This window comes from Rhamphochromis longiceps, linkage group LG16 (assembly GCF_057381845.1).
Source record: "Rhamphochromis longiceps isolate RC_006_pf linkage group LG16, R_longiceps_female_GT1.1, whole genome shotgun sequence".
NCBI lineage: Eukaryota > Metazoa > Chordata > Actinopteri > Cichliformes > Cichlidae > Rhamphochromis > Rhamphochromis longiceps.
Window position 1 is genome coordinate 20731194 of NC_140572.1, and position 27368 is coordinate 20758561.

At 41.2% G+C, this 27368-nt stretch overlaps 1 protein-coding gene across 1 annotated transcript; it reads left to right on the forward strand.

Moving 5' to 3' along the window:
- Positions 1–344: 344 nt before the first annotated feature.
- LOC146651024 (nectin-2-like) lies at positions 345–25250 on the forward strand. Its single transcript, XM_085384664.1, has 8 exons — positions 345–577; positions 4402–4749; positions 4866–5168; positions 6341–6434; positions 18935–19089; positions 19596–19695; positions 20740–20809; positions 21078–25250. Exons 1-8 carry the CDS (start codon positions 508–510, stop codon positions 21114–21116), a joined length of 1179 nt encoding a protein of 392 aa, XP_085240790.1. The 5' UTR covers positions 345–507; the 3' UTR covers positions 21117–25250.
- The last annotated feature ends 2118 nt before the right edge of the window (positions 25251–27368 follow it).

Consider the following 27368-nt stretch of genomic DNA (forward strand, 5'->3'; position numbering starts at 1 on the left):
TAATTTAAGACATACTTAGTGGTGTGTATGAGCATTTTGTGACAGACATAGCCTGTTTTTTGTTCGTCACCAGCTTTATCTTCCTCGCTGACTCTTAATTGAATATTTATGTTGATGCCACTAACAGGCATCATAAAACTTGTGTTTAACAAAACTGTACCGTACTGTACAATCAAAGAGGAATGATCACCAAGGAAAAACTTCTGGGATGCAAAAAAAAAACCCATTTGAAAGCAAATTTCTTAATTCCGTGATCCAAACGAAATACAGGGCAAAGGACCATGTAATTGCTGACTCCACCTACGGAGTTACGGAGGAACGTTGTTTTTTCTCACACGCCCTCACAGTATTTAACGGATTTGAAACGTCGTCACTTTAGAAACGTGTTTCTAACTTGTTAACTGAACTCAACCCTGTACTGCATGGGTAGCTGCTCGCAGGAAAAAGAAGAGCAAATGGGTGGACTTGTTTGTGTTTTCGGGCGCAGTTATTTCAGGAAAAATTGAAATGTGTTGTTTCTTTTTGGCACCTTGCCTGGTGCTGCTGGCTGTGCTCCTGCTGAGCAGCGGTGCTGAAGGTATGTAGAAAGACTTTGTCTTTATTCATGCATGCTTGCACTACAACACAGCTCATATAACTACAGTCATGGATCAAAGGGCAAACGCTAAGAAAGATGGGGTATTTGTAGAAACAGATTCATGCGTCAATCTCAGTCGGCGTGTGCGAAACAGAGCTGTGCGCGTGTATTCAGATTTACGTAACGTAACGTAAAAAGAACACACACGCATCAACATATGAGCGGGCGGAGGGATCGGGACTCGGGGGCGATCTCCTTGTCTCCACTCCAGGGAAAAGTTAACACCTCCTTGGTCTAGGTGCAGTTTCCCCCTCTATGGGAAAGGGTACCTGGACCTGGGGTTTAGAGTATGTTTGAGGAGTGTGATTGTGTGTACAGTGTCTATTTATGTCCATCTCGACGTTGGGTGAGTGCTGAGTATGTGTGCATGGCGATGGGAATGGATGTTTGTATCTGTGTGTGCCTGTTTGTCTGTGTCTATTTGTCAGGTTGGGTATTAGACGCCACCTCTCTAGGGACCTCTCAGGCCCTCCAAGCTATGGAGGCCTGTCTCCCCTCACCACTCTCCCTGCCAGTGACTGACGCCCTCAAACATCGGTGCGTTGGTGGTTCTTGGTGTCTGTTAGCAGAGACGGGTCTTCCAGCAGAATCTGCATGAATATTGAAGATACTTATTATCTAGACGGAGGAATAATCACACGTGGGGCATCGGCTTTCACTGGAACATTTTACACCAAAAGGTGACTTTGTTTATTGAACTCTCGCGTGCACTCTGCAGCATAACAGGAAGCATCCTTTCAAAATAAACTCACAACAGATGACAATGAGGGCACCTTACCTATTAACTAGCTCAACACCCCCACTTGCACTCACGTTGTCAGCTTTACATGCATTCCAAAAGAAACAGTTTTTCTTTACTATTTGTTTACACTCCAAACATATATTTCTCAAACTTTAATAACTTCCCCTTTGTTGCTGGCTTTGTCATAACATCAGCCACCATCAGACCTGTCGAACAATATTCCAATATCAAATTTCCAGCATTAACTGTTGATCTCACAAAATGATACTTGATATCAATATGCTTACACCTCTGTCTGTTAACAGGATTCTTTGCCAATGCAATAGTCCCTGTCCTCAAAAATCTTTGGTGGTCCCTTTTGATGCTCATACATGCTTTGCAACAGTTGTGTCAAGTACAAACATTCTTGTGTTGTTGCTGCCAAAGCTATGTACTCTGCTTCACAAGTTGACAAGGCAACAGTTGGCTGCTTCTTTGTTCGCCATGACACCAAAGTACCTTCTTCATTCAGGCCAATGCAGTAACCTGTAGTACTCCTCCTGTCAGTCACATCTGTAGCCCAGTCTGAGTCACTGTGACCTTGTACTCTCAAATCTTTGTCACTTTTCCTGTAGCACAATGTCTTTTCTTTTGATTGTTTCAAATACCTTAGAACATGTTTCACAGTAGTCCAATGTTCCACAGCTGGTTCTTTGAAGTGCTGTGACAGCTTACTTACAACAAAACTCAAATCTGGTCATGTGCAAGAGGTCAAGTAAATAAGGCTACCTACTGCCTCTCTGTACATTCTGACATTGTTCATTTTCTCAGCATCATCATTGTAGTTCCACTTTTGTTCACAAGGAGTTGATCTTGGTTTACAGTCTTGCATTTGAAATCTTTCCAGTATGTTTTCTACATATCTCTCTTGTGACATTTTTACACAATCTTTGCTTTGCTCAAAATCAATACCAAGAAAATGTTTGAGTTTCCCCATATCTTTCATTTTGAACCTTGTAGTTAGCATTCCCTTCACAGTTTTCAGAACCCTTTCATCACTGGCTGCAATAATAATATCATCAACCCATATGATCGTGATCACTTTGTCTTTTCCTGTTTTCCTTGTGTAAACACAATGATCTACAGGACTCTGCATGAAACCGTTCTCTATCAAATAGTCATGTAATGTCCTGTTCCAGTTTTGGCCTGACTGTTTAAGCCCATAAAGTGACTTTTCTAGCTTGTAGACCAGTTTCTCATCTGTTTTTCCTTTTACTTCATAGCCTTCTGGCTGCTCAACATAAACTTCAAAATCTATTGGTGCATGCAAGTATGCAGTTTTTACATCCATCTGATGCAAAATCAGGTTTTCTTGTATTGCACACTGCATCAATACTCTTATGCTTGTCAGGTTAGCAGTCGGAGAAAAAGTTTCATCATAGTCTATCCCAAAACACTGGTTGTAACCTTTAGCTACGTACCGTGCTTTATATTTCTCTGATCCATCACCACTGTTTTTCTTCACATATACCCATCTACCCCCCACTGCTTTCTTTCCCTCAGGTAAGATTGTTAGGGTAAAAGTGTTGTTCTCGTTTAAGGTTTGCATTTCCTCATCCATAGCTGCTTTCCACTCTCTAGAGTTGGGTGACCTTGCAGCTTCACTGAATGTCACGGGTGAGTTACTTATCAGTCTGTAACAGTAGTCTATGCTAGTCAGCACTTGTTCATCAATGTCTTCTCCCGACTCATATTCATTTAGATAATCTGGTTTCTTTCTTGTTCTAGAAGGATACCTTCTGGAGTTTTCAGTCTCATCACTAAGTGGCATCTGACTGTTCACTTCTGGTTGGTTGTCAGTACTGGTTCCTGTGAACTGGTACTGGGGCTTTCCCTGTTCATGTTTGGTCTCTCCCTCACCTGCATGTCCTCATCCTCAGATGTCGTATCAGTTTGTGTTTGCTTTTCCTCATTGTGTTTGGTTACAAACTTAACCAGCCTAAACTTTTGCACTTTTGCGCTGTCTGGGAAATAAACCTTGTATGCTGGACTGTTTTTGTCGTAGCCTACAAAAATCCCTTTTGTACAGCTAGATGGTAAATGGCCTGTATTTATATAGCGCTTTACTAGTCCCTAAGGACCCCAAAGCGCTTTACATATCCAGTCATCCACCCATTCACACACACATTCACACACTGGTGATGGCAAGCTACATTGTAGCCACAGCCACCCTGGGGCGCACTGACAGAGGCGAGGCTGCCGGACACTGGCGCCACCGGGCCCTCTGACCACCACCAGTAGGCAACGGGTGAAGTGTCTTGCCCAAGGACACAACGACCAAGACTGTCCAAGCCGGGGCTCGAACCGGCAACCTTCCGATTACAAGGCGAACCCCCAACTCTTGAGCCACGATCGCCCATATATATATATATATATATATATATATATATATATATATATATATATATATATATATATATATATATATATATATATATATATATATATATATATATATATATATATATATATATATATATATATATATATATATATATATATATACACACACATATAGCTGTAGGTGCTGCACCAAAAACTAAGTGTTTACTTTGGTTGAGAGCAGATTGCCACCATTGTCTGTATTTTTCCATGTTTGTCTGTGAATGCTCACTAACTACTAGCTGAGCAATAGTACATCTTGAAAAAGCATGATGCAAACCAAAATTAAAGCCACGGTGTTCAGTCAGTAGCTGGAGCATAAAATATAATACAGCTGACCAATTTTTTTTCCACTACATGATTTTTGATTGTCTCTCCATACAGTGTGAGGTTGAGTCCAGTTTGTCATAAATACCATCAAGTGTTCTTGCAACACATAATGATTAATGTGTTGTGCCTTGCATTAAAAAAAACAAAAACAAAACAGGAGGACAGATACAAGTTAACTTATACTTTAGAGTTTAATCCTCTAAACCTTATTGGGCACTCTATTTCAACTTTTTCAGTTCCCATCATTAATACTTCTTCATTTACTTTACAGCTCTGCAGGTGATTGATGGAAGCGTGACAGTGGTTCAAGGCGATACAGCTATCTTACCTTGCAAACTCAGACTCACTGACTCCACGGAAGACTTGATACAGATTACCTGGCAGAGGAGGACCAGAGAAAAACCCAGTAATGACAATTTTATCACTGTTGGACCAAGTCAAGAAACACGGTTTGTCAATGGACGTGATGATCGATTTAAATATATCGGGAATTTTAATGACAAAAATGGAACTCTCCAGTTAGCCAATGTTGCCCTGAAGGATGAAGGCAGCTACACGTGCATCTTCACCCTGTTTCCCACTGGAAATCAGAAGACTGAAATACCTCTAAAAGTGACTGGTATGGAAGAAAAAACAACTTTGATTTAGAATAATTCTCTTTGCGCTTGTGTTTGAAACAGTTACTTTCACCATGTTGCTCGCATGTTAAGTAATTGTGTGCTGTAACTCTCCTAGTGCCTCCTTTCACAAACATCAAGGACAACCTTCCGACTTTGGGCACTGAAGAGGTTTTATTTGCTACCTGCACGGCTGCTGGATCGAAGCCTCCTGCAGAGGTGAGGTGGCTCACTGGTGCTTTGGGAGACAAAGTGAGGACGACAACAAACTCCATCCAGTATGACAACGGTACGACTACCACAGTCAGCTCTCTGTTTGGCGTTCCTACGAGAGAGATTAATGGTCAACGGGTCCAGTGTGTCATCAGCGGTGACTTCCTGACTAAAGAAATAAGTCTGCCCTTCACCATACAGGTCTACTGTGAGTATCAGCTGCTCATGTAGTTTATTATTTGTCTTCTTTTGTGTCACTGTTGATTTAAAAAATTTTAATGATTTGCTCAGATTTTTGTTTAAAACTGTCGTGTATGATACAAGATAAGTCAGAATTATTACCTGAATGTCATGTTGTTCTATTTTAAAAAGGCACTCCGCAGACACACCACCCAGTATTACACTCAGCTGTTTAATTACTAAACTGTAGAAAGTCTGCAAAAACATCTTGGATAATTTCTCTATACTGGTTACTCATTGTTATCTAGCCATGCACACATTTAATGATAAAATACTTTAAAAACAAAAGAAAAGCAAAGTCTGATCATTCAGTGCTTATAATATAGATATTTTTAACTCTAAATCATTTTTTGTTAGAAAGTAACCCTCACTTACATACTTTCTGCAACAGAAAACATAAAATATTTAAAGTTGTTCTTCTTCTTCAGGATTTTTTTACTTGCCACATCATCTTCGATCTCATGACTTTCCTTTGAGTAAAGGGTCAATTGTCAAAATGTCAAGCAGAAATAGACATTTCAGACAAAATATAAATGAAAACAAATTGCTCTCACAAGGATAATTTGATAATGAGAAAGAGATTTGTTGGGTCAAACCATAAGACAAAAATAGCTGAGGCTATTTTGAAAGAGAAAGCTCATTCAGTAGCTTTGCTTAGTGATGTGGTAATTTGTAGTGTTATGTGTCTGAAAATTCCCTTAAAAGGCAAAACTTGGCATGCATAGTTGAAAGTGACTGTTGGCAAGCTAGTGACCACTTGGAATGTAGGACTGCCAAAGAAGGATAATATCATGGTTTCAACTTTTAAAACAGAGGCTATCCTTGATATTTTTTTAGAATCCTGTGAAGCAGCACAGCGGTATGCATGCTTTTTGTCAGTGCTTTGATATAAATCTTATCAACAACTAAGAGCATGACACGTGCACATATCCACAGCCCACTTTGTGTGCATCCACAAACTAGTGTAAATCAGTAGCGGTGTCAGAATGCAACAAGAAAAAAATGTTTCTCTGAATGAAATTGAAAGTAAACAAAAATTCACCAAAGTGTACTTTATGTAACATTATAGGATTTAAACACGTGTGAAATGTTATTTTTTTATTTCAGGATTAAATCTGTTCTTGTTTTCTTTTTTTGCAGTCTCTCCCACAGAAGTGAACATCAGCCTGATTTCAGAGGACACATTTGAGTGCGTGGCAGAAGCCAACCCAAAAGCTAAATATAACTGGAGCAGGTAACTAATTTGCAGAATGGTTTAACCAAAACATTCCAGTACTCTGGGGTTTTTTTTAGTTGATCTTAATTATACTGTATTCAAGATGTGGTTCAAAAAGAATTTAAACTGCACCCTCAGAGTTTGATTTATGTTCTTTGACACAAAAAATAAACAGTAATATACCATTAGCACTATACTAAATTCAGTAATATAATTAGTTACTAGGCAAGGCAAGGCAAATTTATTTGTATAGCACAATTCAACAACAAGGTGATTCAAAGTGCTTTACAGAGACATTAGAAACAAAAACAAATAAAAAGCATGATTTAAAATTGATTAAAGCAAACAAACAAACTAACTAACTAATTAACAAACAAACAAACAAAACAGTATATAAAATCAAAACAGATAAAATCAGAACAGTAGATAAAATCAGTAGTTAATGTAAGTTTTGAAATTTAAGCTTAAAAGTGTGGATTTGGTGCTTTATTCAAATGCAGCTGAGAACAGGTGAGTCTTCAACCTGGATTTAAATAAACTGAGTGTTTCAGCTGATCTGAGGCTTTCTGGGAGTTTGTTCCAGATATAAGGAGCATAAAAGCTGAATGCAGCTTCTCCGTGTCTGGTTCTGACTCTGGGAACTGATAAAAGACCGGATCCAGATGACCTGAGGGATCTGGAGGGTTCATACTGGGTCAGGAGGTCACTGATGTATTTTGGTCCTAAACCATTCAGAGCTTTATAGGCCAGCATCAGAACTTTAAAGTCTATCCTCTGACGGACAGGCAGCCAGTGTAAGGACCTCAGAGCTGGACTGATGTGGTCCACTTTTTTGGTCTTAGTGAGGACTCGAGCAGCAGAGTTCTGAATGAGCTGTAGTTGTCTGACTGATTTTTTTAGGTAGACCTGTAAAGATGCTGTTACAGTAATCAAGCCTACTAAAGATGAATGCATGGACTAGTTTTTCCAGGTCCTGTTGAGACATCAGATCTTTTATCCTTGAAATATTCTTGAGGTGATAGTAAGCTGACTTTGTTATTGTCTTTATGTGTTTTTCTAAGTTTAGGTCTGCATCCATCACTACACCCAAATTTCTCGCCTGGTTTGTGGTTTTTAGATGTATAGATTGAAGTTCTCTGGTGACCTGTAATCGTTTTTCTTTGGCGCCAAAGACTATTACCTCAGTTTTGTTTTTGTTTAGCTGGAGAAAATTGTGGCACAACCAGTCATTAATTTCCTCAATGCATTTACCAAGAGCCTGTACAGGGCCTTGGTCTCCTGGTGACATTGTGATATATATTTGTGTGTCATCCGCATAGCTATGATAGTTTATTTTGTTGTTCTATATAATCTGTGCCAGTGGGAGCATGTAAATGTTAAACAGAAGGGGTCCCAAGATGGAACCTTGGGGAACTCCACATGTGATACTTGTCTGCTCAGATGTGAAGTTACCTATTGATACAAAGTATTTCCTGTTTTCTAAGTATGTCTTGAACCAGTTTAGTACAGTTCCTGAAAGACCTGTCCAGTTCTCCAGTCGTTTGAGTAATATGTTGTGGTCAACTGTATCAAATGCTGCACTGAGATCCAGTAAAACTAAGACTGACATTTTTCCACTGTCTGTATTCAGACTGACATTTTTCCACTGTCTGTATTCAGACATATGTCATTAAACACTTTGGTCAGAGCGGTTTCAGTGCTGTGGTTCTGTCTAAAACCTGACTGGAAGGAACCTTAGCAGTTATTCTGTTTTAACCCTTTAAGACCTACCATAGAACCAAGTCCGCCAGAGCTTATATTAAATTTTTACATGCTGTGGAGCCATTTTTGGGAGCATTTCAAGTTTCTATACATCAATACAACCATTATAGCCCAAATTTTAATAATATGTCTGCATTAAGTGCATAGTAATTACATAAATTGCAAAAAAGTGCAATAAACTACAAAAAAATTGAAAATCGTTTTTGTTTTTTTAACATATATTTCTAGTTAGAGAAATTTAAGAGGCTTATCCCTCAAAACTGTAAATACAAAAAAGTTGCACAAAATAGTTTCCCACCACAGGAAATTTATTTTGAGTGTCTTCATAGTTTTATTTTTGAAATACACCAATTTTCATATACTGCAGGAAAAACGAAAATAAATATTATAATGCAAATTTGCAGAAAAACAGCATGTGCATCAAAATAAACTATTTCCAGCAGTGCAATATGAGTCCTAAGCATCCCAGAAACGACACAGAAAGTCATAAACTCAAACATAACTTTTAAAAACACAAGTATAGGCTCACACAGCCCCGATCGTAAAAAACTACATTTCCGCAAAATGACGTCACTTCCGGTTTCGGGCAGCTCATGGCGGAGATGCGACAGTTCACGCTGATGGACGTAGGAAGTGTTACAAACAGCTGATCGGATCGGCAAAGCGTGTTTCTGGAATATTATGTTTTTGTTGCTGCAAGTGCTTTTTATGCAGTTTTTGCAAAGCTATATGTGGAAGGAAACCGTGACCTAGGACAAGCTGATGGCATGAGATGTAAGTACAACTCCTCTGGTTTCATATGCAAAAAAAATTATTGCGCTAGCTTACGTGGTTGCAGTGCTACCGGGATTTAAAAATAGTTACGCAAAATGGAGCGTGTCCGCTCCGACCGGCTCTAAAGGGTTAAGAAGTAACTGAGCTGTTGAGAAACTGCTTTTTCAATGATCTTACTTAAAAATGGGAGATTTGAGATTGGCCTGTAGTTGTTCATTTGTGTCTTGTCAAGATTGTCCTTTTTCAGTATAGGTTTAATTACAGCAGTTTTTAGTGGTTCTGGAAACACACCTGATAATAAAGAAAAGTTGACGATCTGTAACAGGTCTGACTCTAAAGTCTTTGAGACCTTTTTGAAAAAACTTGTTGGCAGGACATCTAAACAGCAGGAGGAGGAGTTCAGTTGACCTAAGATGTCCTCCAGGTCTTTGCTGTTAATCGGGTGAAACTGTTTCATGGTGTTTAAACAGTTGTTTAAACACCATGAAACAGTTTGTTACAGTTTGTTACTAATATGTTGTTACTTGCATTACAATTATGCTACAAAGGTTCTTGAGATAACTGAATGATGGTGGATAGAAAGGGAAAAACAAACATCAACCTTTACTTCATGAGCACTTTGTTTTACAGAAAATGTCCCCCCGCGCGCGCACGCACACACACACACACGCACTTACACATCCTCCAACCACACACACCCATATTTTGCTCAATTGCGGTTTATTTCACACCTCAAACATTTAGTAAACAATTAAGCAAATACAAGTAATCTGCAGGTAGTAAGAAAATAAACTACTAACTCTTTTACGCTACGTCCGCACCTACACGGGTATTTTTGAAAACGCAGCTGTTTCGTCTTCAGGTTTTACACGCTTACATATAAACACGCAGTTACTGTCCCTCTTTTTAGAAAGGCAGAGGCGTCATGGTATAATTATTTTACATGTAGTTGTTTTTTTCCTGTGTAATAATATTCAACATTGCTATCAATGCATTTTTCAAAAAAAATGCCTCTCTGTGCAAAATGGGTTTAAAAACATAAACAGCTGTGGGATACTGTTTGTCCGTGATTTAGACAGGGGGAACAAATCGTGGCAGGATCAGCCTGATGTTATTTGTATCCCACTGTAACTTTACTGTATAAAGAGCTAACATCACCAAAATGTCAAGAGTAGTTAGTCATTACAACAAGTGTTTGTGAACTAAAAATCAAGAATGTGGGATGTTGTTTGTCTGTGATACCGCGCCCCCCCTGCAATGGCTCTGCGCCCCCCCCCCCCCCCCCCCCCAGGGGGTGGGCCCCAAACTTTGGGAAGGTCTGGCTTAGAGTACTAATTAGTTGGCACCAGATAATCTTCCACAGCACACCTGATCATTTCTCAAGGTACAGCTATGTGCCACGGCACAGCTGTTGGGAAACACTGGCCTAGGCCAGCGGTCCCCACCCTTGTCTGACATTATTTTCATGGACTGGCTTTTCAGGTGTCGCGGATAACTACAACAAAATAAAACCAGTACCGGTACCAAAAAAAGAAGATTTTTTCACAACTCACAGGAAAAGACTCAGGGAAACAGAGTTAATGATAAAAACGATAAAAATAAAATAACAAAAACTGCTAATGTGGAGGTACGTAATAACGACAGGAGAGGTCTCAGTGTCTCACTCCAACTTTATTAACTGACTCTCAGAACTTCACATATAGTAAGCGCCAAAATCTCCACACCCACACTTCCCTTCAACTTTGGTGTGAGTGGAGCCACCTGGTGGTCCGCCACACATACCCCCCCTGAACACACAGTCAGGTCTCCATTCAGTCCAGGACCCTGGGTCTAAGCAAACGACCCGAACGACTGAACCTGGGAGGGAGAGAACAGGCAGAGGAAGGTCCATCCTGTGAACGAGGCTGGTGAAGGCGAGCAGGAAAGGCAGGAGGAGGCTCAAACGCCGGTGGTCCGGGGGTAGTCCTGGGGGGAAAACCAGAGTCTGTCAACCCCATCGAAGGAGGGCGGCCACGGCGAGGGGCCTGGGCCGGCACTACAGTACTGTCCGGAAGAACATGTGCAGGTTTAAGTCTGTCAACACACACAGTCTCCCTTCGACCCCCAAAATCCAAAACAAAATGTTTCTGGCCCGGTTCAATAACCCTGAAAGGGCCGTCATACAGCGGCCGCAGCGGTGTCCTGTGGGCATCGTGCCTGACAAAAACAAACTTAGCAGTCTCTAAAGTCTTTGGAACAAAGGTGTCAGGCACGCAATGGTGCACCGGACCAGGAACCCGAAGCGAGTGCAAAAGCGGGTTGAGAGATAGCACCGATGGATCGAAGCAGGGAGGAGGATTTTCGGGCAAGAATTCTCCAGGCACGCGGAGGGGCTGACCAAACACTAGCTCAGCTGGGGAAGCGCCGAGATCCTCCTTAACCGCAGAGCGCAGCCCAAGCAAAACCCACGGGAGGCGGTCAACCCAATTGCCACCATTTAAGGAGGCGCGAAAAGCAGCCTTCAGCGACCGGTGGAACCGTTCACACATCCCATTAGCCTGCGGGTTGTATGCGGTTGTGCGGTGGACTTTAGCCCCCAGTCCATCAGCCATGGCCGACCAAAGCTCGGAAATGAACTGGGGGCCTCTGTCTGACGTAATGTCTGCGGGTGGGCCGAAACACGAGACCCAGGTCGACAAAAACGTCTTGGCCACCACTGCTGCGGTAGTGGACGCCAGGGGGACCGCCTCCGGCCACCTGGTGGTCCGGTCAACAACAGTCAAAAGGTGCGTAAAACCTTGTGACTGTGGCAAGGGACCCACCAGATCGACATGCACATGATCGAAACGTTTGCCGGGTATGAAGAACGGCTCCAGGGGCGCCTTGGTGTGTTTATGAACCTTCGCGCGATGGCAGGGAATGCACGCCGACGCCCATTCCTTAACAGATTTGCGAAGGCCTGGCCAAACAAATTTAGAGCTGACCAGTTTAACAGAGGCCCGGACCCCTGGATGAGAGAGAGCATGTACATGTACAGAGTCAAAAACTTGACGACGCCAGGAAGCGGGAACCACTGGGCGAGGGCGGCCGGTGGAAACGTCACAGACGAGGAGGGGACCACCGTCCTGCACGGGTCTGTCCTCTAGTATGAGGCCCGTCTGGGTGGATTTAAGCGCGAGGATGTCAGGGTCACCGCTCTGATCGGCAGCCATGGCGGAGTAGTCTATGCCGAGAAAGACGGGAGAAACCAGCGCACGGGACAAACAGTCAGCCACATGATTGGATTTACCAGCCACGTGCCAAATGTCCGTGGTAAACTCAGAAATGGCTGCCAACTGGCGCTGCTGGCGTGCACTCCATGGATCGGAAACCTTGGACATGGCAAACGTCAAGGGTTTGTGGCCCACGTATGCGGTAAAGTGACGACCCTCGAGAAAAAACCGGAAATGACGAGACGCCAGGTGGAGCGCCAGTAGCTCCCTGTCAAAAACGCTGTAATTGCGTTCGCTGTCACGTAGCGTACGGCTGAAAAAGGCGAGCGGTTGCCAGACACCTGAGATTCGCTGTTCCAGCACCGCATCCATCGCTATGTCCGACGCATCGGTGGTCAACGCAATCGGCGCTGAGGGGGATGGGTGGGCCAGAAGGGCAGCATTAGCTAACGCTGACTTAGCATCAGAAAACGCTTGGATGCTGTCCGGAAACCAGTCAACGGGGTCATTAACTTTCTTACCCTTTAACGCCCCATAAAGGGGCTTCAGCAGATGTGCCGCTCTGGGGAGAAAACGGTTGTAAAAATTCACCATCCCCAAAAATTCCTGCAGTGCCTTAACACAAACAGCTCGGACTTTGTCAGGCAACGGAACCGCGCCCTCGGCGGAAACACAGTGCCCAAGGAAATCGAGAACGGGAAACCCAAACTGGCATTTAGATGGATTAATAATCAGTCCATGCTCCGCCAAACGCTGAAAAACCTGACGCAGATGGAACATGTGCTGCTCCTTCGAGCTGCTGGCCACCAGTATATCATCAAGATATACAAAAACAAAGGGCAGCCCGCGCAAGACCGAGTCCATCAACCGCTGGAAGGTTTGGGCGGCACCTTTCAGGCCAAACGGCATGCGCAGAAACTCGAAAAGGCCGAAAGGTGTAATTACGGCGGTTTTGGGGACATCCTCCGCGCGCACAGGAACCTGGTGATATCCCCGTACCAAATCGATCTTCGAAAAAACCGAGGTCCCCGCAAGATGGGCGGAAAAATCTTGGATGTGGGGAATGGGATAACGATCGTTCTCTGTGACATTATTAAGACGGCGGAAATCCCCACAAGGTCGCCACCGACCATCAGATTTAGGCACCATGTGTAATGGAGAAGCCCAGGCACTGTTCGAACGCTGCACGATGCCCAGACGCTCCATGGTGGCAAATTCTTCCCGAGCGACAGCCAGTTTGGCCGGGTCGAAGCGGCGAGCGCGCGAACACCGGGGGCCCTACTGTAGTTATGTAATGCTCCACCCCATGCTTCGTCACCGTGCTCGAGAAAGTGGGGACAGTGAGTGAGGGAAACTCAGAAAGCAAACACTGAAAAACGTCACTCGAATCTACTGAGTTAGCATGCACCACGGGCTGAGCACCCCGAGTCAAACAGGGTAATGAGGAAAATGACACAGCATCAATTAAACGTCTGTTAGCAACATCAACCAGCAGCCCGTGAGCACCTATTATAGGCACAGAGCTAGCAGCAACAACAAAGTTCCACTGAAAGTCACGGTCGTGAAAGCAAACAGTCACCAACCTTTCACCGAAGGTTTTGATGGGAGAGCCATTAGCCGCTGTTAGCAATGGCCCGCAACCCTCAGCTAGCCTGTCCGAGCCAGCCGGGGGAAGAAGGCTCTTCTGTGAGCCGGAGTCCACCAGGAAACGCCTCCCCGAGCGTGAGTCCTCTAAGAAAAGCAGCCTTTCCTTGTTGCCAGCGGTCGCGGCTGCTACAGAGCGCTGACATGCCCGTTTCCCTGGGTCTGGAAACTGCAAGGCGGGAGACAGCGCCGTGCCTTCGCTCCAAAACGCTGGTGATAAAAACAAAGCCCCTTTCCGCGGTGCCGCGGTGCCGCCATGCAGCGATTCCGGCCACCGTGGACGAGTCGGAGGGCCCCTGGAGCATCGGTGAGGGGGCGGGGGAAAACGCTGGTGAGTCCTGAACAACCGCCTGGACGCCGAAAGTCCTGGTAGCCAGGAGGATGCGATCCGCCTCTTCCGCAAGGGAGCGGTAATCCTTCGTGGCCAATAGCGGGGAGTTGGCAAGGCCAGCGCGCACTGGAGCCGGCAGCTGTCGAAGAAAGAGGTGGGTGAAGAGAAATCCTCCGTCATCCGCGCCCAGCAAGGACAGCATGCTCTCCATGAGCTCGAGAGCGGTGCCGTCGCCCAGGCCCGCGATGGAAAGGAGTTTCTCGGCCCGCTCAGCATCAGAGAGGGAGTAACGCCGCAGCAGCAGCGCCTTGAGGGCGGCGTACTTGCCCTGGGCTGGGGGATCCCGGAGGAGAGTCATCACGCGGCGGGTTGACAGCGGGTCAAGTGAGGCCACCACATGGTGGTATTTAGTGTCGTCAGCTGAAACTCCACGAAGAGCAAACTGAGCTTCTACGTGCACGAACCATGAAGGAGGATCGTGAAGCCAAAAATCTGGCAATTTAAGCGCCACAGCAAACGCAGCCATCGGCGGAGGTGAAGGTCCGGCGGCCGCTGATGCTTCCAGGCCAGAGCTGGCTTCGTCATCGAGCCTTAGCATGTTCGCTACAGGGGTCACCAATGTGGAGGTACGTAATAACGACAGGAGAGGTCTCAGTGTCTCACTCCAACTTTATTAACGGACTCTCAGAACTTCACATATAGTAAGCGCCAAAATCTCCACACCCACACTTCCCTTCAACTTGGGTGTGAGTGGAGCCACCTGGTGGTCCGCCACACTAAAAACCCTCAAAACCGTAAATTTTACACCCGAGCCTCAACTCTTGCGGCCTGGTACTAAACGACTGATGGACCGGTACTAGTCCGTGACCCGGGAGTTGTGGACAGCTGGCCTAGACTAGAGCACATAGACAGCCTTACTTTGGAACACATACTCAGCTCGTAAGCAGTCTTGGCCAAGTCCAACACTCACTCGGAACGGATTTGACTTAGTACTAGCAAAATGGACCAGCTCTTACTACAGTTGTACAAGGACCAAATAACAATAGGAGCGTAATGATAGACCATAAATATCGAATTCCTGGATTACCATTCACAGGATCACCGCCCTGAACCTCCACCCGCCATTGAAGAGGTGTTTCAAGTCCCCAACGGCATCCAAAGACAGCATCCTCAGCCACCGCCCAATACAGACTCCACCCAATATCTATGGTGCCTCCATGGGTGGTGAGCACTTAGGAGGGGAAGGCCAATGTTCTCCGTGGTATTAGGATATGTTGCAGTTCAAATTTGCCATAAAAGGATATCTTCCTTTATAAAGTATTTATTTTACTGAAATTGCCAAGTCTTATTGCATTGATCCACATGCACAAAATAAACTTGTTAACATAATGTTTGACTTTAACGTTTTAGCTCAATGTAGCTCAATTATTTCGAATTAGGACTAATCTCACTTTAACCATTTTTTACTGTGCAATTAAAAAAAGTAACCTTGGCAGAACCCCTCTCATGCACTTTAAGATTTCTGAAAGTTAGCAAGTAAAGTTTCAAACTTTTCTTCTCCAATTAATTGAAAAAACACTGACATCACAAAAAAACCCCAAGCAAAATAAAGTGTATCAATAAAGATGATAGATTACAATTAATATATAAAAATATATATAAAAACATGTTTAAAAAATACTAACATAGGTTTAGATCGAAATTCTAAACTTTTCAATCTAAAGAGAAACATTTCAAACAGAGAGCTCAAGGGTGAAATTGCTACTTTGAATCTGAAAGAAAACTAAGAAAATAAAATACACTTAATGGTGACAACTTAATGAGAACGCAAAAGCTTTTAAAAGGGAAAGGCGTCAGCGTGTGATCATGACCTTCCTGTTCAAAGGGTTTGTGTGAGTATGTTCGAGGTCATGAGGTGCACTCCCTGTGGCTTTGTCATCAGGAAAGTTGGTATGTGACTGTGGAAACAACTCCCTATATGTTGGGTTTCTGAGCTCTGACTCTCCCTTCAGGTAAAACAAGACACAAAGGTTAATTCACTTTTTTACTGACAACAGACAAAGACAACTTCACCTGGCAAGGTGGAGTTTATTGACTGTTACTCAACAATCCAGCCTTGATTGAAGCGCATCCACTCAGTTCATTTGTAAGCCCATGATGAGGATGATTAGCATCAGGTGCCAGGTGAGTGTGATCACCTGGCAGATATGGCTTCACCTGGCTTCAGGGAGGGAAAACTCTCCAGGCCCGGTGTTGCACGAAGGCATGAACACCGCCATACGCATACAGAAGAAAATGAGGGATCGGGACAACTGCATATACTATTTTCTCATTGCTTGACCAGAGACACACGAGTAGAAAGTAGTTTCATCTCTCTTTTCTGTATCCGTGCTGGGATGAAGGCTGTTATATTGATTCTTTTGCAATGGTTTTATTCAGTAACTCTCAAACAATCAGTTTGGTTTTGAGGCTCTTGTTTATTTCTTCACAACAACCTCATATTTTATTACATAAAGACTTGGTGTTTCTATTCTGGGTTTAATATAAATGGAACGTGATTGATAATGATTTGATGTGTTGCTGACGTCTGTGAATTTGAGATCTGAAGATTTAATTTTAGATTCATATAACATTGGTGATACTGCTTAATGCTTTCATGTTAGAACGGTTGATGCATTCCTTTTATGTGTGTGCGGGAATGCAGAGATATTGCCCATATACCATTAAGGTTGGATCGACTTAACTATTGTCATTTTATACACATACCAAATGTGAGCAGGGCAGTATGTGGGAGTTTGTTTATCTTTGTAACCTTTGTACCTCTGCATCATGCTGGTTTTAGTTATTGTTTAAAAATGGTCAATGATCAACCTGAGTGTAGGAACTCTTTATCAACTCTTTATCAATCTGTGGTATGCAACTTAACAAAAGTTAAGCCACTGCTATGCTGTCTTATTCTGCAGAAACCATATTCACAGTCAAAGCGTTGTATGCTTTATATGGCGTGTAACATCTGGTCTGATAACCCTTTGCTTATTAATGCAGTCCTCCCAAGGGTGGCTATCTCCAACACTACAGGGCATTATAATTATTATATAAATTATACCAAATCAAAACTACTCTGCAACCTACTTCCTGCAGAAAGAAATACTCCTGTCTGCTTGTTTGTTTTGAGGGACAACATTTTTGGTTGATATCATTAACTCGTCAGAGCAGCTGAATCCCATTTTTTCCCTCTAAGATAACTACAAAAACTGTCCATCAAAAGCAAGATACAAAACTTTGTGGCAGAATTGCACTTGAAAACTAAATATTGCCAGTAAATACACAAGTAGGTCCATTTCAGTATAAGAAAATTATGTGTAAAAGAAAGGCCAGTTCAAACTTGTTTGAAAGCATCTGGAAGTATTGCAGCTCTGTTGTTTTGGCTGTCCAGGAGCTCTGGGGAAGTATGTAGGCTGATTCAGCTCAGCAGATAGAAACCAATTCTCAAATCAGAGCCAGTAGGCCTTGTGTTGGCCAATAATCTGGATAACATATTCAGAAAGCAAATGATTTATTGGACTGTTTTACAGGTTTAAAAAGAGTTGGCACGCATTAAGCAATCATCTTTTCAGGTAGATACAAGTACAGACTTGCCTGTTTGTTCTCATTTACAGGATGTGTGCACAGTTCATATTGAAAGTTGATATCATCCTTGTTGATCTTTGTTGACCTTCAGACAACAATTCTGACGTCTAAAGAACCGATCGGGACAGGCAAAAAAAAAAAAAGGATCAGCCTGATATTATTTGTGTCCCATTGTAACTTTACTGTATAAAGAGCTAACAACTAAAAATCAAGAATGTGGGATACTGTTTGTCTGTGATTTGGACAGCTCAGCACGTGCTCCCGACACAGGGGAAATAAATTTTGCCAGGTACACCTACCTTGGCACCACTGTTGTGCAGGTGAAGCCAAAGGCCAAGATATGATTCATTGTATTTTCGAGTCTTTGGCAGTCAATTACAGCATTGAAAGTTAGGACATACTTGGATGATATAAAATAAAATAGTTTCACCCTCTAAACTCCATCTTAAGATTATTTTGAAGTGATTGCTAGTAACAAATGTTATGTTTATAAATAGACAAAGGAATAACAGATAACTTGAATATTTTTCTTATACTAAAGCTGTTTTATTTTCGTTTTTTATTTCATTATGAGGAAAGTCCTATCCATTAAACTGCACTGGTGTCACTCAGTAGTCTTTCTTGGGCTCTCTGTCTATAGTTTACTGCTGATGATCCATTAGATGTGAGGAATTCCTGGTGAATGCCGTGTTTGTGTTAGTCTTGCTTTATGTTTATTGCTCTAAAGCTACACTAAGGGATTAAGACTAGTTCTTTCTGTTAGAGTTATTGAGCGCTATGTGGACCCTGTGGAGAAACAGAAGTTTTATTTTCTGGTATCCAAACCTGCTTTTGTTTAGATGTGACCTATTGAATTGTCCAATCAATGCACTACATAAGGCAATAAAAACTAATTCAAAAGGGAAAAATTGCTTTAAATTTGATTCTTTTAACTTATAAAATGGTGAACAAGATGGTACACAGTACAAAACATTACTAAAACTAAAATTTTCTGCCCAAGAAAGAAATGATGTAACATGTAAGGTTAGCTTTACTTTTGCATTCATAAAATGAAACAATACAGTATCTTGGGGTGAGCAATGAAAGACAAATGGCTAATAATTGAAATTAACGTGAGTTTTGACGCAACTCACAGTTTTCTGCCCTCTCTGTACATCTCACATTAAAGTTTGTTCATGTTTTTCCAGATCTGGCCAGCCTTTGCTGGAGTCTGCTGTCAAAGTAGAGGGTGCGAAGCTACAACTGCTGAGTCTGACCTCTGGTCTAAACGGCCTCTATCGATGTGAAGCATCTAATCCACATGGAAGTAAACACAGTCAGGTCTATGTGCATGTGGCATCAGGTGAGGTCAGCTTGAATTTAGCTATGCAGTTTGTTCAAATCTTTCTGGATTTGTTTCTGACTTTTGGATTTGAACTGATGTTTTGCCATTTTGATTTTATTCTGTTTCCTGGTGCTACTCCTCCACAAGTTTATATAAATACATACTTGAACATCTAAAATTTGAGTAAAACCTCTCCTTATGGAGCTTCAATGATTTTCCAGCCATGCCCAAAAAACATGTTAGAATGCCTTTGTAAACATCTAATTTAGCCTAAACTACAACCTGCATTCAAAAGAAATATCATTCAAGTCACCACTGAAGCGTAGACCACCATATCAAGTTTGTTTCGTGTTTCTTTGATTTACTTTTGCGTAACAAATCTTGTCAGTACAAGTTTTTAATGTGTTCAGTGGAGGTGTTGCATGGTGTTTGAATACCAGCTGAGCCATCTAAATGTGAAAATATATAACTGAATTGCAGGAAACTGGGAACTCATTATATTCTTCCTTTTTGTTTCCCTGCAGGAACTTGCTCTACTGCTTGGACTTTATTTGGCCTTTTGGTTTCCTTCAATGTCATTGGAGCTGCAGTATGGGGCTTATCTAAATCTGGATATTTTAAAAAGTATGTAGAACAATGACTCCACAGATACTTAATATGTAGCATAATATCGAGTACTTCTCATGTGAAACCATAGTCGCATGATGTACAAATAGGTCCACACATTTGTACATAAAAAAACAACAACAAAAACTAGTGTCGTTGCAGTGCAGACTCTGAGGTTGGACAGCAATATTTGTTCTTTTATATACAATTCTCAGTTGTCTTATTATATTTTGAAGGTCTCAAATATAATTCAGCATTTCCCTCTAAAACTGTTGCAGAAGAGTGTGGGCTGCACTATAAATTAAACAGGTAAAAAGTCTGGAGAGGATTCCAAGTGTTACATTTGCACCCTGGAAGCTTTTTCTGTGAACTTCCAACATGTATGTGTCAGTCTCAGTGCAAGATAAACAGAATGGAGTCTAAGGAGCTTGGAAAGAAAAGTGTCTGGACTTCTTTAAGTTGATTGAAGACGTTTCATTTCTCATCCGAGAAGCTTCTTCAGTTCTAAGAGTCAAATGGTGGAGAGTCCCAGATTTAAACCCAGTGGGAGTTTCCATACAGGAAGAAACCTCCAGCAGAACTAAGCTCAGAGTGGGGCGGTCGTCTACCGCGACTGATTGGGGAGAGAAATTGAAGGACTTGACAATACTTGTAAACTTGTTGTATATTCACCTGAATACAGCAAATTCAGTCAGTGCCTCACAGTCTGCTTCTCTCTGCCCCTCACCCTGTCTCGTATGATCTCAGGTTTGCTATTTAGTTTTCCCAGTTTGTTCAGTAGCTTCTCTCTTCTTACTTCCTGCTTTTGTCACTCTGCCACTTGTAAATAAACTCTCACTCATATCATCAGTCATTGCCTGCATTTTGGGTCCTTTTCCTCCAACACTACACGGCCTGGCAGCCGTGACAAAATATCTGAAAACAGAAAAGAATCACAAAAGGAGGAAAAGAGAATTAAAAACTAAGATGTGGTGGGATACAGAGACAAAGTTGTTATTGCTCCTAAAAGTTCCTAACCTAACCGTAAAATGCGAACGCTATGTCTTTTGTATTTTTTCACAGGCGGTATCATCTAGTTTCAAAAGATTCTAAAAATGGGACTAATAGCCAAAGAGAAATACTCCAGGAAAAGGTAAAAGTCTTTTTGTTTCCCACAATTTTAAACATCACCCTAAATATATGTGTGCATAATTTAAGGTATCACTGGAGATAGAGTTTAATTATGTACAATTAATTTTATTAAATTTTCTTCTTAAAATATCTGAGCCCCTTAGCAGTAAAATTATTATTGTGTTTTGAATATTCTAGGAGGAAAGTTTAAATAGTCCTTGTAAAATCTTGCATATTCAGTCATAACTAAAATGCCGCTTTATACAAAGGATCTGAATTGTCTCTCTCAGGGATCTCAGCTGACAGCTGTGGAAAGCAGAAATGGATAATACAGCACCTGTACTGAGGGCTCCACCAACGTGTCATTGCAGACTGAGGAATAAACAGATAAGGACCAGGTTAAAGTACTTGGTATCATTTACATCCTCCCCCATTGACATTTCTCCATTTATGAATGTTAGGACCTCATGACATCCTCACTGAGTCTGATTTGACAGTTTCATCAACATGGGCAGTAGTAGTCCACCGAGTAGTTGACTGATATCATTTTGTAGCGCTGTGGCAATGCTCCTACCTCTGCTGCTGGGTCAATACTCTTGTATATTATTGTTCAGCATTCATGTAATACACTGTGCTGGGAAATGCAGAGCAAACGTTTTTGCAACAGCATGTATGAATATGCTGTCCTGGAGCAGCTGAACTATGTCTGGAGCCTGAATAGACTTCAGGTAGGGCTGCTCAATTAATCGAATTTTAATCACGATTACGATCTGGGCTTTCAACGATCATTAAAAATGACTGAGCTGATTATTAGCCCCTCCCTTGTGCTTTACTCTCGCGCTGCTCCGTGTGGCAAATCGAGCGCACCTCTCTGCATTTCAAACACACGTCACAACAATTAAGAGAACCCAAGGGAAGCTCAGAAAGCTAAGCAGAAGTTATTTGGAGAGGAGAGTGACTGCCGTTGGTTGAAAAGAGAGGTAAAAAAAAAAACTTCAGTGGTGTGGAAACATTATGGGTTCGCGGAGTCAGACGTGGATCAAGTAGACACAGTGTGTAAACTTTGCTACGGTGTCGTAGCTGCACCACGGAGCAACACTGCAAAGTTCACTAACTTACATTTTTCATTTATTTCTTATATTGCAAACATTTGCACTGATATCAGTATTTGCACACTATTTTATATTATTTTTTAAAGTCATTATTCAATACATTGTTATTGTTAACCCTTTAAAGCCGGTCAGAGCGGCACGCTCCAGTTTGTGTAACTATTTTTAAATCCCTGTAGAACCTGAACCATGTAAGCTAGCGCAATAATTTTTTTTGCATAATGAAACCAGAGGAGTTGTACTTACATCTCATGCCATCAGCTTGTCCTAGGTCACGGTTTCCTTCCACATATAGCTTTGCAAAAATTGCATAAAAAGCACTTACAGGAACAAAAACATAATATTCCAGAAACATGCTTTGCCGATCCGATCAGCTGTTTGTAACACTTCCCACATTGAAACAGACGTCAGCGCGAACTATCGCATGTCCGCCATTTTCGTGGAAAATGTAGTTTTTTTACTTGTAAGCCTTAAAAGCCTATACTGGTGTTTTTATAAGTCATGTTTGACTTTTCTGAATAGTTTCTGGGATGCTTAGAACTCGAATTGCACTGCTGGAAATAGTTTATTTTGATGCACATGCTGTTTTCTTTGCAAATTTGCATCATAGGATTGTTTTCGTTTTTCCTGCAGTATATAAAAATTGCTGTATCTCCAAAATAAAACTATGAAGACACTCAAAATAAATTTCCTGTTGTTGTAAACTATTTTTTGCAACTTTTTTGTATTTAAAGTTTTGAGGGATAAAACTCTTAAATTTCTCCAAGTAGATATATATGTATAAAAAAACAAAAACGATTTTCAATTTTTTTGTAGTTTATTGCACTTTTTTTGCAATTAATGTAATTACTATGGACTTAATGCATGCATATTATTAAAATATGGGCTATAACAGTTGTATTGATGTATAGCAACTTGAAATGCTCCCAAAAATGGCACTACAACATGTAAAAAAATATATATATAAGCTCTGGCAGACTTGGTTCTATGGTAGGTCTTAAAGGGTTAAATAAATATCGTCAAATAATCGAGATCTCAATTTCAGTGAAAATAATCGTGATTATCATTTTTGCCATAATCGAGCAGCCCTAACGTCAGGTACCATCTCATGCTACCAGTCATGGATACTAGCAAAACTACAGACAACTCAGTCAGGATGGATGAGAGAGTAAAGTAAATAAAAAGTGAAATGAATGACCAGAAATGGATGTGGACAGATGGATATTTTTCAGTTTATTCAACTGAATTCCATCTTGCAAAGTTTTGGTTGTTAATGACTGCTTGGTTTTAAAATGCAGCAACCAGCAAAGCTTCTCCTGTGTGTCATATAGTTTGGACTAACTGTTGTTGTTGTTTCTTGTTTTGTTTTCAGTGGAGGGGGGTGGGTGTTCATGTTTGTGGCAACTTTTTTTTAAAGCCTTAAATCATTTAAGTGTGCTGTTTGCTTTGTTTTAAATTAACCAGCTTTAAGTTACTGTTTACATTTACATTTTGTTTCTTTCCTGAAATTTCAACACTGCATTTTGTTTGTTTTGTAATTATATTTATGAAGTGTTACATTGTTGATGTTTTTACTCCTTTTAATAAATTTTTTAATTGTAATCGCATAAATATTATAAGGACTTCCTCAGTTCCTCAGTACTAGGGATGGGTATCGTTTAGGTTTTATCCGATACCGGTGCCAAACCAGTACTTTTGAAACGGTGCCGGTGCTTAAACGGTGCTCAAACTGGTGCTTAAAGAATGGAGAACACAAAATTGGTCCAAAAACCTCTCGTGTTCAGCTGTTTTATTTGTAAAAAGATAACAATGTTAGCCTTTTCTGCAGCTATGGGGCATATATGGTATCATTCTTGGCTGGAAGCAGTGCTTAAACAATGGAAAAAACACAAACTTTGTCCAAAAACCTCTCATGTTTAGCTGTTTTCCACTTTTTCTTTGGTCATTTTAGCCTTTTTGGGGAGAAGGGAGTATCTGCCATCAAACAAGAAGACAGACACATGTAGCTATGATGATGTTTGCTAGTTCACCTTACATGCATTAATTTAATAACGTGGTTAGCCTACTCAACGTAAATTACACACGAAAAACATTAAGCTACTCACGCAGAGAAGAACGGCTGCTGCTGCCATCATCATCCGTCATCATTTCTGCTACACTGGCAGGGCTAGAGGCCAGGACTCTCCTCTTCGGGTTTTTGGGGGATGTTGCTAACTCCGGGTCCGATAACAGGCACCACACCTGCAGTAGATGTGCACAGTGTGAGGTCCCGCAGCAAGCTATCAAATATGGCGCATTTCTCGGCTTTTAAAAATAACGCTATGCGTCGCCAGGTGTTTCATCGGATTTGAGGTGTTACCTCCTTTGACAGTATCACAGTATCAGCTTAAAGCACTTGTTGCAGGCTGCTGAGTTTGCATATTTTGCTGTGAAGTACAGCCAGACTTTTGACCACTTTGCCTTGGGCATTTTTAATCTGTAGCTCTGCTCTAAAAGAACGTACGTACCTGGACCCGCCTACTATCCTCGGAAACGTAAAATGATTGGCTAGAATCTAAAGTGTATCACAGCTCAGGAAAAAAAATAAAGCACCGAAATGTGCGCTGCTTTTCGATCTGGTTACTACCGTTTATGACAGAACCGATACCGGTACCCATCCCTACTCAGTACACATATTTTTAGTGTATATATCACACCTGTCATCCATGATATTACAATACAGGATCTCGTGGATAAATGAGATACACCGACCAAAGCTTTCTAACACGTCATATGGATGGAAACCTCAGATTGTAATTTTTGGGTAATCTTGTTTAATTCTTTACTATCAAGTCTCCAGCTGCTCCTAATTCGCCTGAGCAGTGTTTTGACTATATTCATTTCACAAGTCTACACAGCTTCTTTGTAGCTTTGGTTTACTCACAAAATGTTTGACCAGAAAAATGACTACAGTGATCAACTGATTGTGTTATCAAATAAAATATCTCAGAAGTGCTGCGTGCGATGGGGGAGTAACGTAGCATTGTCCCGGGGAAGGCTCCGGTGCAAACAAAAGTCTTCTAGAAACTTGAACCTGACATGGGTTACCTGACATGTTTCAATACTGTCTACGACACAGGAGAAAAGAAAAGAAAACCTCACGTTCGATTTCATAAATTCTTCTGAAATAATATACCAACAATTATACATGTGAAACTGTGTCTTAATCATTTAAAAGTAGCTCTTTATCTATTCTCGTCGTTACTAGAAACTGAAAGTCAGAATGTCTCAAACTGCTGTTTTGTTCTTACAAGTGTTTTTTATAAGAATCCATGTTTTTTGACTTGCTTTAATTTTATAGAATAAACATAAATGACCTGCATGCCCCTGTCTCATTATCATATTAATATAAAAAAAACTTTTATTTCTTTGTTCTATTAAATACACTGCACCATTATATCCCACATTGCAGTGCCACAAAGATGTCTTTCTTTCAACCTCTCTAGATCACCATGGTAACTCATACTGAACACATAATGGACCGGAGATGGTTTAAAGTCCTTTCAATGAGTCTTTTAATGCACTATGAATGCTACAGAGTCTCCGCTGAAACCTGTTAAGACATATCTCACTATTGCCAACAAATGATGACCTGCTGGGAAGTTATAGAAGTGTGCAGTAGAAGTGATAAAGTATTCAGTTAGTGGCACAGAAAACCTATAAATATGTTTTTAACCACCAAATGGAAACACTAACAACAATCAGTTTATTTCTAAGCTGTTTATCTTGACAAATATTCGATCAGTGTAATTCACTTTACTTTGATCTGGCCACAAACCAACTGTGGCACAGTGTCAGACCACAAATGCATGCAGAAGACTATAAAGAAAAGTTAAATGTGTGAGTGACGAAAGACTGGATTAACAAAGAAAGCTGCAGACTTAGCTATGTTGATGTTGCTTCATACGAAGCCCCCACTAAAATACTTACCACTCATTATCCCTTCCGTTATTTATATAGTGTCACAGTTGTGGATTCTAATCAGGGAGGAGAGATGAAGATCAGCTCTTAAGAATTTTTAATGAAATAAGTCAATTTTTATGAAAAATATGACACATTTTCATCATCCGATGGATTAAAGATAGTGGTTGTGTTTTGTGTGGTGCTGGGATCATCTCTGAGGAAGAAATGCCCTGGTGGAAAAATTTTGACTGCTCATGATCAGAGATAACTTAAATATTGTTAAATATCCTAATTCTTTGTTCTTTGGGCTGAAGGAAGAACAACACTCGGTGTATAAATGCTCAATCAACAATCTCATTATTCCATACAACACTGGAGCATAAATGTCCAGACGGGAGATGTGGACAGGAGGGTGTCCGCCAGATGTCGAAGTGTCTGACCGTTTCTCCCTTTCTTATAGCTTAAGCCCCCCTCCAAAGTCATAAAACCTAAACATCCACATTTTTTCTCTCTCTCAGTGAGCCTGAGTTACGAACTTGGCTTCCTGTTCAGTATGTTTTGTTCTTTCTAATCAGAAAAGGAAGGCCATGATTCTACACAAACAGCATTTCTTATAACTCAGCAGTATAATGCATCATAAATCAGTGTAATGATTTCACAATCTCTAATCCAAGGCATAATGTGGCCTATAGCTGTATAATTCAACAATTATTTGATTAGAAGTATAAGGTGGCATAAGATAGTATAATAATCTCACAATGTGTAAAGCTAAAGGTTGTGTATTCTTTTGTTATGTGTGATGTCAAGGACTGGCGATGCACAGCAGGCAGGATAGGACCCAGAAGCAGACTCACGGACAGGACTTAAACTCAATAAAGCAGCTTTATTGCTGGAGTGCAGGAGTTACACAACTAACTTAAACTAAACTGAAATAAAACTCACACAACATGACACAAAAACTGAGAGGAAAAAACACTCAGGGAAACATGTGAACAGAAAAGTGAAATAAGACAGAAGGACCCACACATAAAAGAAGGAACCAAAGGGGGATATAAGAAACTCAAGACAGAATAACTTACAGACTGCTAATGAACCTAGAACATAAACAATAATACAAAAATGACACCAAAACACAAGACTTCAAAAACACTGGGGAAATGACCCAGAAACATGACAATTAGGTCATTCAGCACGTATTTGTAATAGCTGAGCTGAATGTGCTTCACATGTTTGACAAGTTTCAGTTTCCCATGAGTTTTCATAAAGATCTTCTCTGCTCCTCCTACGGAAAAAAAAAGTCATTATCTTCAGTATCAGTAAAGTTCACTATCTTTTCCTAAAGTGGACGATATGGTAATTCAGATTGATCCCCTACTTGCCTGCAGGGAGATCTATATGTTTTTGGTAACTTTTTCTGTGATCACTGTGATTCCATTAGCACAAGATCATGTCATAGAATAAATGGAAGCAACTTACTTGGATCATTGTTTGCAGACCCTTCTCATAATGGCCAAAGCAGTAATTGTAATA